Source organism: Mesocricetus auratus, unplaced genomic scaffold (assembly GCF_017639785.1).
Source record: "Mesocricetus auratus isolate SY011 unplaced genomic scaffold, BCM_Maur_2.0 Super-Scaffold_100011, whole genome shotgun sequence".
NCBI lineage: Eukaryota > Metazoa > Chordata > Mammalia > Rodentia > Cricetidae > Mesocricetus > Mesocricetus auratus.
Window position 1 is genome coordinate 78,035,101 of NW_024429195.1, and position 14,328 is coordinate 78,049,428.

At 44.4% G+C, this 14,328-nt stretch overlaps 1 protein-coding gene across 1 annotated transcript in view; it reads left to right on the plus strand.

The window, feature by feature from the left end:
• Positions 1-6,059: 6,059 nt before the first annotated feature.
• The window catches only part of Slc17a8 (solute carrier family 17 member 8), a 43,698-nt gene continuing 35,429 nt past the window's right edge, over positions 6,060-14,328 (plus strand). The window contains exon 1 of the mRNA XM_040755100.1: positions 6,060-6,533. Coding sequence (XP_040611034.1) covers positions 6,433-6,533 — 101 coding nt within the window. The 5' untranslated portion in view covers positions 6,060-6,432. The remainder of the gene's footprint in view (positions 6,534-14,328) is intronic.

Here is a 14,328-nt window from a genome sequence, read left to right on the forward strand (position 1 = left end):
TTTGAGACAGGCTCTGACTGTGCATCCCTGACTAGCCCCTCCTCCTGCCACTACTTCCCAGGTGCTAGAATTAAAGGCACATGCCACTACCCTTGGCTCACAAGTGTTTTTTTTTTTTTTTTTAAATAAAAACTGTGAGCCGGGCGGTGGTGGCGCACGCCTTTAATCCCAGCACTTGGGAGGCAGAGGCAGGCGTTTCTCTGTGAGTTCGAGGCCAGGCTGGACGGACAGCCTCCAAAACAATACAGAGAAACCCTGTCTCATTAAAAACAAAAAACTGTGTGTGGAATGGGGGCGGTGGCAGCAGGGGACATGTGTCCACACGCCATGGCACTCATGCGGAAGTCACAGGACCTCTTTTGAGAGTCAGGTTCCTTCTTCCGCCTTGCTGAGGCAGGGTTTGTCTCGTTTCTGCCATCCTGCCTGGGCCCCTGGTAACGCTCCTGTCTCCATCTCCCCAGAGGAATGCTGCATGGCAGATGCTAACCCATCAGACTGCTGTTTTTAAAGCGTGGGTTCTGGGCTTGAACTTGATGGATCCAGCTTGTACACCAAGTGCTTTTCCTGAGTCACCTTGCCAGCCTGTCAGGATGATTCTTGTCCCATCTCTGCCTGATGCCTCAAAACGTCAGCAGGGGCCATCTCCACTCCTTTGTTTCAACATGAGGAGCAATAGTGTGACTGTGGGAAGTTAGTTCTGTGGGAAGTTAGTTCTGTGGGAAGTTAGTCCTGTGGGAAGTTAGTCCTGTGGGAAGTTAGTCCTGTGGGAAGTTAGTCCTGTGGGAAGTTAGTTCTGTGGGAAGTTAGTCCTGTGGGAAGTTAGTTCTGTGGGAAGTTAGTTCTGTGGGAAGTTAGTCCTGTGGGAAGTTAGTCCTGTGGGAAGTTAGTTCTGTGGGAAGTTAGTCCTGTGAGAAGTTAGTTCTGTGGGAAGTTAGTTCTGTGAGAAGTTAGTTCTGTGGGAAGTTAGTCCTGTGGGAAGTTAGTTCTGTGGGAAGTCCTGTTGGAAGTTAGTTCTATGGGAAATTCTGTGGGAAGCTACAAAGCTTAAAGGAGTGGAGAGGATGAAGTTAAAGGTGTTTTAAAATTGAATACAATAAATCCTTTTTAAAATATTCATTTCACATACCAACCACGGTTCTCTCTCCCTTCCTTCCTCCCCCTTCCCCGCCTCCCTTCAACCCATCCTCGTAAAGGGCAAGGCCTCCCATGGCGAGTTGACAAAGCCTGGCACATTCAGTTGAGACAGGGCCAAGCTTCCCCCTCCACAAACATCTAGGCTGAGCAAGGCATCCCACTATATGGAAAGGGCTTCAAAAAGCCAGCTCATGCACTAGGGATAGATCCTGGTCCCACTGCCAGAAATCCCACAGACAGACCAGGCTACAAAACTGTAGCCCACGTGCAGAGAGCCTGGTTCAGTTCCATGCAGGCTCCAATATTCTCTCTCTCTCTCTCTCTCTCTCTCTCTCTCTCTCTCTCTCTCTCTCTCTCTCTCTCTCTCTCTACCTCTCTCTCTCTCTCCTCTCCTCTCCTCTCCTGTGTGTGTGTGTGTGTGTCCGCACGTGCAGGTGCTGTGAGACCAAAAGAGGGTATTAGAGCTGGAGTGACAGGTGACTGTGATCTTGTAAATACTGGGAACTGAACTTGGGTCCTCTGGAAGAGCAGTAAGTGCTGTTAACCACTAAGATATCTCTCTATCCCATTTCCTCTTTATTATAAAAGGGGTGCTTTTGTGAGAATTTCATACGTGACTACTGCATTCATACCATCTCCACCCCTCCCAAAAAGTCCTTTTCTAAGTAAACTTTTGAGGACCATGTTAATCGAACTCCATCACTGTCAGGACTCAGAAGAAACTGGTGAGAGAAGTTTTGCAGAGTTAACTGAGAGTTGTCACCAGGTTCACATACTGTGTGTCACAATGAGTGGAGAGGGGAGGAACAAAGGTACAACTCCTTAAGTATTTGAGTTACAGCAAGAAGAAAGACAGTCCATGGCTCACTGAGTTCCAACACAACTTTTAAAATTCCATACATCGCCAGGCGGTGGTGGCACACACCTTTAGTCCCAGCACTGGGGAGGCAGAAGCAGCTTGACTGCTCTGAGTTTGGGATCATCCTGATCTACATAGCGAGACCCTGCTTCAAAAACTAAAACCAAAAAAATTCATATGAATTGCATTTTCCTTCAAGTTGAACTTTTTAACATACATAGTCATAGCCATACACAGTCTAGGGTTTTCTACATTTTTTTCTAGTAATAAGTGAGTGATGCAGATGTTTGTAAGAGAAATATTTTCCCGTAGTACTTATAAAGTTATGAAGCCTGATAAAGTTTTTCAAATTATCGTTTAGTGCTTCATATTAATTAGGTCTACTTTAAGTGCCTCTATTTTTGAGGTCATAATTTAACTACAATTTTTTTGTGGGCACTCCAGATCCAAACTAGAACCCTGGCTTCATATCTAACAACAACTCTAGCACAGAGTTAAGAGACAAGTCCTAAAGTCAGGGTTCTAATGCCATCAGGTAAGCTTCTTAGCTGTGTGAGGTTCAGCAAGTGTATTTACCCCTCTGTGCCTCAATTTTCTTATTGTGTGTCACACATTGATAGTAATTGTGTTTCAATGAACCAGTCAACAGTAAAAGTCTGGCACCTGGAAAATGTCCCCAAATTATAGTGATTATTATCATCAGCCATCGCAGTACCAACAGACTCATGCCCAGTGATTTCTGCAGGAATGGTTGGTGCTCCTAGCTGATTCTGACTCTTAGAGAGTCATGTGGCCTTTGGTGAGTTCTGCTACCAGGACACAATGTAATATATAAGTAGCCTAAAACTATTTGGGAGTTGGAGACTATTAGAAGTTCTGCTAGGGAATGCTTTCTGTGAGGCTGCTTATCATATTTTATTGGCTTGCATTTGCTTTGAACAAATGAGTGATCTTTGAGGGGATAGATGGAAGAAGGAATAGACACGTGGTTTTCTGGGGCCTTAGGGTTCTGTATGGTGCAGGGTCGTACTGGCAATGTTGGTGACAAGAAAATATCCCTTCAATAGCACAGGGCTGGGCAGGGGTGTGTGTGTTTGTGTGTGTGTGTGTTGAAAAGTTGTTCCTAAAGCTCATATGTGAAGTATCTAGAATAAAGCAAAGGAAATTTTTAAAAGAGTAAAGTCGAAGGGCTTTCATTTTTCTCATCCACAGCTTATAAGGCTACAGTCAAGACAGTGTGATACTGACATATTAAGTATACCGATTGGTGGAACAAAATTCAGAGTCCAGAGATCTTCATGGTTTTGTTCAATTGATATTTAAAATAAAAGAGCCAATGCAATTCACTTGGGGAAAGAAAGCATTTCTGGGTTGAGGGGATGGCTTGGCCATTAAACATTTGTTTTTAAGTATGAAGACCTGAATTCAGGCTTCAGAAACCATGTGTAAATACCCAGTCTGGTGGTACGCATTTGTAATTCCAGTGAGGAGATAAGGCAGGGGGACTTGCTGGTTGACTAGCCAGTCTAGCCTACTAGGTGAGCTTCTGATCAGTGCGAATCCCTACCTCAGAGGAAGTGGAGGTTGTCCCAATGACACGAAGCTGTCATCTAGTTTACACACACACACACACACACACACACACACACACACACACACACACATTCACATGCATGCACACACACACATTTGAAAAAGAAAGAATAGCACTTCTAACAAATGATGCTAAAACAGTTGGATCTTCACAAGATGAATTTGAATATTTGTCTTATAGCATGTGTAAAGATCAACTCAACAGACTTAAACTGTAAGTGAAGAAACAATAAAGCTCTTAGAATAACACACAGAAGAAAACCTGTGAGGCCTCAGAATAGCTTAAGTAGTTCCTAAAAGAAAAACACTGGACCGATTTTTACCTCATCAAAATACACAAAGTCTGCATTTCAACATATAGAAGGAAGAAAATGAAAGGACAGAGAGACCCGGGAACATTTTCAAAACTCATATTTAAAAAGATCCTGTGCCCAGGTTCTTTGAAAGAACACATACCCATGGCATCCTTAACCAGAAGACAAAAACCATTTAAGATAGTAAAGTGTCTGAACAGAAATTTCACGCCCCACTACCACCACACGAAACCATGTTGATGGCTCCTAAACATTTGAAGAGATGGCCGTGTCACCAGCCATGAGGGAAAGGTAGATTAAAACCATAGTGGGATGCTGTTATACCCACTACAATGGTTATACTGAAAAAAAGTTAGCAAATCTTGGCATGGAGATGGAGGAATGGGAACCACTATATGTGCTGGAGGGATTGTCAAGTACTGCATTCACTTTAAAAATAATTTGACAATTCCTTAAAAAGTGAAACATACATTTTATATTATCTAGGAATTTTAAGCATTTACCCAAAAGAAATAAAAACAGAATCATATACAAATGTTCATAGTACTTTTATTCACAACAATCAAAATAAGAATAGCAAAATGCCCAGCAATAAATTGACATGGCCAGCTAGTAACAGCAGAAAGGAGCTGATACGTGCTGTGAGCTGAATGTCTGCCTTTCTGAAAGAGGCTAGCCACAAGAGACCAAATCACACATGATTCTATTGAGAGAAAATAGCCAGAAAATGCCCATCTAAAGAGGCAGTACATGTGTGGATGCCGTGTGTGTGTGTGTGTGTGTGTGTGTGTGTGTGTGTGTGTGTGTGTAGAATAACAGTAAGTATGAGGGACCTATGTAGGTTTCATGGAGATGATTGTACAAGTTGGTAAATTTTACAAAAAATCATTGTATTGTCCACTTTGGAAGAAAGCAACAAGGCTGTTTGGATATGCTAATAACTAACTGTGTGATGTCAGACACAGCTAACTTCTTGACTCCAGTTTCCAGTCACTAAAATTGGGAAAAATAAGAAGTCACTAAATATAAAGCCACAGCAGTGCAATCGCTATGGTGTATGGACCGAGTTCATAGCACAGCTTTGGCTATAGGAAGACCTTGGTAGGCGCTAATTCTACTGAACCTATTAAGACCCAATGCTAGTTTAACTCAGTTCAGATCTGGAAAAGGATTTGAACTGCAGTGTATAGGGAACATGTCTAGACTTGTGGAAACTAATTCTGGGATCCTGAGGGTCTACATATGCACATGGCCTTTCACAGCCGTCTTTGGCTTGGAGCATCAGAGCGTCCAAGACAAGGCTGTTGCCTCATGGCAGCATTAGTAATGGAGGCGTCGCCTTGAAGCCTGTAACACGGAAGCAACTGGCTATTTCCACAAAGGTCCAGCAGGTGTTTCGGTCACAACTACTATCATCCGGGGCCAGGCAATTTGGTGGCACGGAAGACTGGGCTCTTCCCATCTATGAGGCATTGAAATGTTGCCTTCATGAGACAGGAAAATCCTAAAGCTGTGTAGATGAACGGGCAAGGAAGGTTACCCAGGCAAGGGCTATCACTTGAGGAAAACCCCAGAAGCAGCAGGGAGCTTGCTGACTTGATGCTAGTGTTGCTATGGAGAGCAGAAGGAAAGGAACCAAGGGGCAGGGTCCCTGGAGAAGTTTCACATGCCTCAATGAAGCTTTTTCTTGAGACAAGCTATGGAGAACTCAGAACAGGCAGTAGGACAAGCTCAGGGTCCTTGTTTAGCCCTAAAGGCGCCTATACGCCCCATTAATCCTAGATGTTGTGGCCTGGGGTACGCATTCAGCCGAAAGGGCAGCTGTTCCTTGAACCACATAACCAAGCTTGTGCCCAGTTGAGAAACTGCCTCCCTGCTACTCCGAAGGGAATAAAAGGCATGAAGTGGTGGCTGAGAGCCTGTGTGTGGGGCTGGACCTCAGAAAAGGAGAGGGCTGGTAAATGTTTCATAAACTTCACTCTGGGCTCCTGTCCTGGCTGAGAGCCCATTAATAAGCCCAGGCTGCAGAGGGGCAGGTGCTGTGCTGGTTTCTATAGCATCGCCCCCGGGAAGGAGCCACGGCAAGCTGAGAGAGGCAGGAGGGGCTGGAGCTGGTCTCCGATGATGCTGCAGCTGCTGCTGGTCTCAGGTCCCCTTGAGCACTGGAGCACACTTTAGCCTCTCCAGCAGCAGCCTGGGAGACAGGCTGTGCTCAGTCTGAGCGCGCCTGCCTGAGACAGCAGGCTGCTTGCTGTTCAGCCTGTAGCTGTTGCAAGGGGCTGGGTTCCTAGCCAGCACCCCCCCCCCCCCGACTCTCAGCCTTGTTTATTGTGGAGCAAGAAGAGAGGGTTTTCTCTTGTTGGAACACCTGGGCTGGTTTACCTTCTTCTTGATTTTAAGTAGTTCCCCCCCATGAGAACTGAATTTCGAGTGTTTCTCAAGGACAAACAGTGCCCCTGAGCTGGAGATGAGCCAGGAGGCCAGCTCCTGAGGCTGTCTGCTAAGGGCTCCGAGTCCCCCACCCCATTCAAAATGCCATTTAAAGCATTCGATACCTTCAAAGAGAAAATTCTGAAACCTGGGAAGGAAGGAGTGAAGAACGCCGTAGGAGATTCGCTGGGAATCTTACAAAGGTAAACTCTGAACTCAAACTTCAGGTTCATTTCTGAGTATCCTCATACTGCCAATGTCTGGGGCATTTTGAATCATGTTTATAGAAGCGCATTTTAAGGGGGGGTGGTCAGGTTAGATGGTTTTTGGAGTATCTTCTAGAACCAAGTTTATACCTGGAGACAAAATCATCAAAAAGTCCTGGGTCTTGCCTAGCATGCACAAGTCCTGGGTTCAATCCTCAACACCAGGATAAGGGTGGGAGTGTTAGCTCACATTAGGAAAATACCAAGACAAGCACTCTGTTTATTTGTCAAGACTAGAACTCACGCTTTGTGGTACTGTTATACATGCTATGCTTGTCATCGAATCAGAAAGCATTTTCGGGGGCAGGATTTCATGTCAGTTCAGTAGTAATGATATAGTTGGGCTTTGAGCTGAAATAACTTGAGATATTCACTATGATAGTCAAATATTTTCAGTAGTTTTTTTCTTCTAGCTTTAAAGACAAAATACACAATACAAAGTATATGACGTGGTTCTTTATGAGGTCATTCTCAAAAAGGAGAGTGGTTGCAAGGTAGCTTGAAGATGGAAACTTAAAACATTAGACAGAAAATCATGTGTAGGGGCAGCAGGAAAATCCAGACTGTCAGTGAATTCAAAGAGATTTCGGTCCATGCACAAAATAAATAATTTAGTGTGAAATATATTCCTAATAGCAGGAGAGTTTGCCACGTATGAGTGACCTGGTATCACATTTTAATTTGTTCATGTTTTAGACAATAGTAAATGTCTTCTCGGGTGTTGTGGATGAATTCATCAGTAGCCCATATGTGCATAGTGACATGGTTATTTTATTACTCGATTATGGGAAATGTGAATAATAGCCTTGATGTGCTTTTTGTGTGTTTGAATGATCATTTCTAATCCTAGTGTGAAAAATGTGATTTGGCTTTTCCTTTTAACGTAAATGTGGAAGCATTAGTGCCTATGAAGGCCAGTTCTTGGTAGTCTGGATGATGCCTGAGATTCTTCCCCTCTCTCATATTTTATGCCCCTATATTCCTCTTGGTGCTGAGTTTTTAATTGTGTCTCTCCACACAGTGTTCATCCTAGAAGGGGATGGGGTCAGCGACCTTCTTACTTCAGTAATTAAAACAGAAAGGCTTCCCTCTGAGATGCCGGATCATCATGTGCTGCTGATAACACACGAACCAGCCAAATACAGGCAATGATTATAATATTTTTAAAATGAGTGTTTCGTCCCTCTGCATGGTCTCTCTCCAGGTAGCATCTTATTGTGGTGGCACTCACTTGATTGCAAATGTGAAAAGAAAGCACACGGTGTAATGGGCTTATCTGAGGGGTACCGAAGAGGTCTGGCCGTGTGAGGAATGAAAACCCTGGCTTTGGGCCGGGCTCACCACGGTTGGCACACCCTCTACTGAGTTTGTGAAGACTTGACAAAGGGCACTTAGTCACCAGAAATGATAACTCTGAACCTCAGTTAAGCGGTTACTAACCCATTCCTCCCATTATTCCTTTCTTTCCATGAGTGACGTGTGGTCAGATTTTGTCCTCAATTATTATACATTGGATTTCATCAAAACAAAGGAAGGTGTTTGTTTCCCATCTTATTATAAACATATGTAATCTTAAGCAATTTTCCACTGATTGTTTTTTATTTGAAAATTTATCATTTTTAAAAAATAGGAAATGTCTATCCTAAGAGATGTTTCTACACTTTGGCTGGATGATGTGTACAAAGAGAACTTGGTGTACCAAGTCAGCTGGCTCAGGTTCATAACTGTATTAGTAACTTACAAGTCATACAGCCTTAATGGGAAATGGAACTGTGTATCTGAGGCTCTTTTTTTCCCCATTTTTTAAAATTTAAATTAGAAACAAGCTTGTTTCACATGTCAATCCCAGCTCCCTTTCGCTCCCCTCCTCCCCTGACCTCCACCAGGTCACCCATTCCCCCTCCCAATCCCCACTCCAATCCCCAGAGAGGGTGAGGCCCTCCATGGAGGATCTCCAGAGTCTGTCATTTCATCCAGGGCAGGGCCTAGGCCCTCCCCCAAGAGTCCAGGCTGAGAGAGCATCCCTCATTGTGGCATAGGCACCCAAAGTCCATTTGTACGCCAGGGATAAATACTACCCAAGGCCCCATAGATTACCTAGGCCTCCTCACTGACACCCACATTCAGAGGGTCTGGATCAGTCCCATGATGACCTCCCAGTCATCAGTCTGGGGTCCAAGAGCTCCCCCTTGTTCAGGTCAGCTGTTTCTGTGGGTTGACCCCTTTGCTCATTAGTCTTCCCTCTCTGTCACTGGATTCCAGGAGTTCAGTTTAGTGTTTAGCTGCCTCTGCTTCCATCAGTCGCTGGATGAAGGTTCTGTTTCCCAGACTGTCTGGCAGTTGGGTTGTATGCTGGCACTCTCCTGATTCATGTCTAAAATCCATAAATGAGTGAGTACATACCATGTTTCTCTTTTTGTGACTGGTTACCTCACTTAGGATGGTTTCTTACAGTGCCATCCATTTGCCTGCAAATTTCAAGATTCCATTGTTTTTTTTTCTGATGAATAGTACTCCATTGTGTAAATATACCACATTTTCTCTATCCACTCTTCAGTTGAGGGACATCTAGGTTGCTTCCAGGGTCTAGCTATTACATATAATGCTGCTATGAACATAGTGGAACAGACATCCTTGTTGTATGAATGTGCATCTTTTGGGTATATGCCTAAGAGTGGAATTGCTGGGTCTTGTGGTAGACTGATTCCAGTTTTTCCTGAGGAATCGCTATACTGATCTACAAAGTGGCTGTATGAGTTGGCACTCCCACCAGCAGTGGAGGAGTGTTCCCCTTTCTCCACATCCTCTCCAGCATCTGAGGCTCTTAGATCAGCACCTGGAACAGCGGTTCTCAGCATTCCTCCTGCAACCTTTTAAAACAGTTTCTCATATGGTAGCGAACCCAGCCATAAAATTATTTCATTGCTGCTTCATAAGTGTAATTTGTTACTGTTATAAGTCATAATGTAAATATTTGCTATGCTACCCCCAAAGGGGTTGCAGTTCATAGGTTGAGAACTACTGGCCTGGAGACTTGTACCACAGGACAGCTAGCTTAATGTTAGGACACTGCCACTGCTGACATAATATGGGACGCTTAATGTTAGGACACTGCCACTGCTGACATAATATGGGACACTTAATGTTAGGACACTGCCACTGCTGACATCATAATATTGGACACTTAATGTTAGGACACTGCCACTGCTGACATCATAATATGGGACACTTAATGTTAGGACACTGCCACTGCTGACATCATAATATGGGACACTTAATGTTAGGACACTGCCACTGCTGACATCATAATATGGGACGCTTAATGTTAGGACACTGCCACTGCTGACATCATAATATGGGACACTTAATGTTAGGACACTGCCACTGCTGACATCATAATATGGGACGCTTAATGTTAGGACACTGCCACTGCTGACATCATAATATGGGACGCTTAATGTTAGGACACTGCCACTGCTGACATCATAATATGGGACGCTTAATGTTAGGACACTGCCACTGCTGACATCATAATATGGGACGCTTAATGTTAGGACACTGCCACTGCTGACATCATAATATGGGACGCTTAATGTTAGGACACTGCCACTGCTGACATCATAATATGGGACGCTTAATGTTAGGACACTGCCATTGCTAACATAATATGGGATGAGTTTAGAATAAACAAACCAAATCCAAGATTCAATGCGTTCATAGGTGAACCTTAGGTGGAAATGGCTGGCAGGGAAAAGAAGGAAAGACAATACCTGAACAGCAGACCCTCAGCGTTCGTGGTCTTTGTGTAAGAATTACCCAGACCAGCTCTACCACAAGTCTATAAGATGATTGTATGCAAAGTGTCCCGCCAAGAGTCTGGCATACAAAGGTTTTTTTCCTCCTTTTCTTGTTGCTTTTCACATAAAACCAGGCAATAGCATCCAAGCTTAATAGCATCCAAGCTTAATAATAAAACAAAGGGTGAACTGTTTTCTGTTTGCAAGGAAGGGCATTGGGAAGGTAGAAGCCCGGCTGTTAACGCCACAGGGGAAGGGAGTTATAGGCACAGTTTTGTTATAATATTTAAGATGGAGAGTGCCATCTCAATGGAATTATTGAGATGTTTTTAAATCATGGACTGCTCCTTCTGGTTAGGGGAGTGGCCGCCAGGCAGGGAAGCCTTTGAGAGTTCACGTATGGGGTTGATTACAGGCAGGAATCATTAGCGCTTCCTGGAGAAGAAGCAGCGGAATTGCTCAGCTGAAGGCGCAATAATAGTTTAGAAGTGAGGAGTGGACGAAGATGCCTGCTCTTATAGTGGAGCCTTGGAGTGTGTAGTTGACACAGAAGGCACTGAACTTGGAATGCATGCCCCAAAATTAGCATGCAAATTTGTTCAGCTTCAGTGACAATGAAGACGTCCCATGGTTGCTCATCTATAAAAATATAATTATGGCAAGTGCATACCATATTCCAGACACTGTAATTTATTTAATACTATTAAAAACACCATGAAGAGGAGACTACTATCGTTGCAATTTTCAAAACACAGAGAGGTTGAGTGAGTTGTCTGAGGTCACACAGCTTACAGGTGCAGCTTGGGCTTCAAACCATAAGTTAGAACCAAATTATTTTTGCTACCTTATTTTTGGTTTTTCGAGACAGGGTTTCTCTGTGTAGACCTAGCTGTCCTGGAACTAGATCTTGTAGACTAGGCTGGCCTTGAACTCACAGAGATCCAACTGCATCTGCCTCCTGAGTGCTGGGAGTAAAGGTGTGCGCCACCACCGACACCTTATTTTTAACTAACACATGATAATTTTGCATATCCACAGACTATAGTATGATGATTCAATGCATTTACAATGTAGTTTTCACATCAAGATAAATAGCATTCTCATCTCAATCATCCAGCATCCTTTGCATTAGGAGAACTTCTTTTGTATTTTGTGAGGTAGATAATAAGTTACTGTCGACCGTGGTCACCTCCTTTGCTGTCCTTCCATGCCGCCTTCTTTGTCCTCCCTTCCTAGCCTCTGATGACTGTCATTCTACACTCTGCTTCTGTGACATCACGTGCGTGCGTGCGTGCGTGTGTGTGTGTCAATGTGTGTGAGTGAATGTATGACCAAGTGTATGTGTGTGTGTGACTCTGTGAGTGTATAGATGAGTGTGTGTGTGTGTGTGTGTGTGTGTGTGTGTATAAGGGGGGATACTGGGAAACAAACCCAGGGCCTCACCCATGCCAGTGTTGCCTTTGTATAATAAATGGATGTGCTACACATGCACTTACTGTCCCACCAACAAAGAGCTCTGTGTTAAGGGTGCTCTGAGATTGAGTGAGCCTAGGTTCCGAGTGTTGTGACATCCTTTATCTGCAGGACCTTAGGCTGCACCAGGTGATTCTATTAAGGCATGCCAGATCACACCTCACCAATGCTCACAATGTCTCGGCAAACTCTACTCATCCTCCATTGTCTTCTCAGCCCACCCTGTACTATACAGGCCCCTAGCGCTTCTGCCCCGCCTCTTATACACACTGTTCCCAGGGAGAGCTATCCTGCCTGGTGTAGTAATTCATGGAAAGAGAGCTTGTCCGTAAAAACTGTGGTGGAGGAAGTAAGTCAGGGTAGGGAAGGAGAAAGGAGCAAGCTAAGTTGTAGTCTCAGGCAACGGGCAGAGGGTGGAGGGGCTGGGGGTCAAGGCTGGGAAGTGAGAGGCTTGGGAATATAAGCAGTGCCTTGTGCTTTGTTGTGTGAGTCCATGATTGTCAGGGAGGGATGTAGACAGGGATGGTGCTGGAGCAGTGACTGAGAGCTTTACATCCTGATCCACAGGCAGCACGGGGCAGGGGGAGAGAGAGAGAGAGAGAGAGAGAGAGAGAGAGAGAGAGAGAGAGAGAGAGAGAGAGAGAGAGAGAGAGAGAGAGAGAGAGAAGAGGAGAGAGACTGGGCCTGGTGTGAACTTTTGAAACCTTAAACCCAGTGACGAGACCACACATTCTCCAACAGGGCCACACCAACTTCAACAAGGCCACACCTCCCAGTCCTTCCCAAACAGTTCACTAAATGCAAATATCTGAACTTTTCTCATCGAACTATCACAACATCTCCCCAGCCCCTCACATTACATTTTCATAGTTTTGTTGTATCAGCTCATGAGTAGTAGTTTTGTCTACATGGTCTCTGGGTCCTCTGTGTTGAGGTGTTCCATCTCTCCTCAGCTCAGCTGCATGCCGGGAGCTGGGCCTAACCTACTAGAGAGGCATGGCTTCATTCTAGAATGCACGCCATCTTCCTCTGAGAGCCTGTGGAGAACATTTTACATCCAAACAATAACTCTGTGTGTGTGTGTGTGTGTGTGTGTGTGTGTGTGTGTGTGTGTGTGTACACTCCTTTAGTCCACAACACAATCTTAAGAGGATTTGAGGATTTACCCTCATTTTACTTGGGATCTCACCTTAGCTACTTTCCCAAAGCCAGCACTCACTGAGTGATCCGTGTGTTCTACTCAGTGTGTGTTTGATATTGTGCTATTTCCCCCCAAGCAAAAAAAAAAAAAAAAACCAAAAACCTTCCCTATCGCCCCTGGGACCTTTAGATTCACTGACAAGTTAACTGTTGTGAAAATGTCCGGAGGCTGGTCAGAGTATCTTGAGCAATTGGACCCCAGGGCTTAAATGCTTACTAGACAATCGTATGTGAGAACAATGGAAAGAACCTCCCTAGTGAGGAAAGAGTCCCAGCCCAGTCTGCAGTTTTCTATATTTGGAGAAACAACAATGCTGGCTGTCGTCCTGGGAAGAATAAAGATTCTCTAATCTAAAGGAAGGACCATAGGCAAACACGGAGAGAAAACCGAGAGGCATAAATAGCTATTATGGACAATTAACGCCCTCTATTTCTTAAGAAAGGAATTCTTTTTTTCCCTTTTTTTTCTCAAGTGTACCCCTCATCCTTTCTTTAGAGATTATTTCGGGGCAGGGATGAATAGATTCTTCTCACCCCGTCTCTAAGGACTGCAAGTCTGGAATGATGTGATCTAACCCCCAGTTCCACTCGGTTGAATGAAGATGCATTGTCAACTGGGGTGAGCACTGGTGATAAAGACAGGGACACGGCTCCTGCCCTCCGCATGCCCACAGCCACCAGGTGGGCAGGTCTTCATTCATTCGTGCACACGTACACGATGCGGAGTACTTACTCTCCACACCCTACGCGAAAGAACACAAAACTTCTCTAGCTGGATGTGATAAGCATTCAGACAGAGGCATGTAAAATAGTACAGTGGTAGAGGATACAGAGAATGTACTTAGCACAAAACACAGGAAACAGAAGCCAAGCGACACATGAAATATCAAGGACGGCATAGATAGAGCCTATCACTCCTTCACTGGCTGTAATGTTTTATTCTCTGTAGCGTAAAATCTTAACCTCTCTGTATCATACTGTGTTTATTATACAGATGAAGAAATGGGAGATTCACAATAGCCAAGGTGCCTGCCAAAAGTCGCACAGCTAGTCATCACATATAGGCTGTCTGATTATCTAAATGGTGACTTGTCTGTCACACTTCCTCTTTGAGCTTGCCTATATAAAACCACCAAGCCAAACCAACAACAAAACACAGCAATTTATTTTATTTCTGAGACACAAGGTTACACTATGTAGCTCTTGCTGTGATTTACTATGTAGACCCAGGCTGGCCCCGAACTCCCTGGGATCTACTAGAC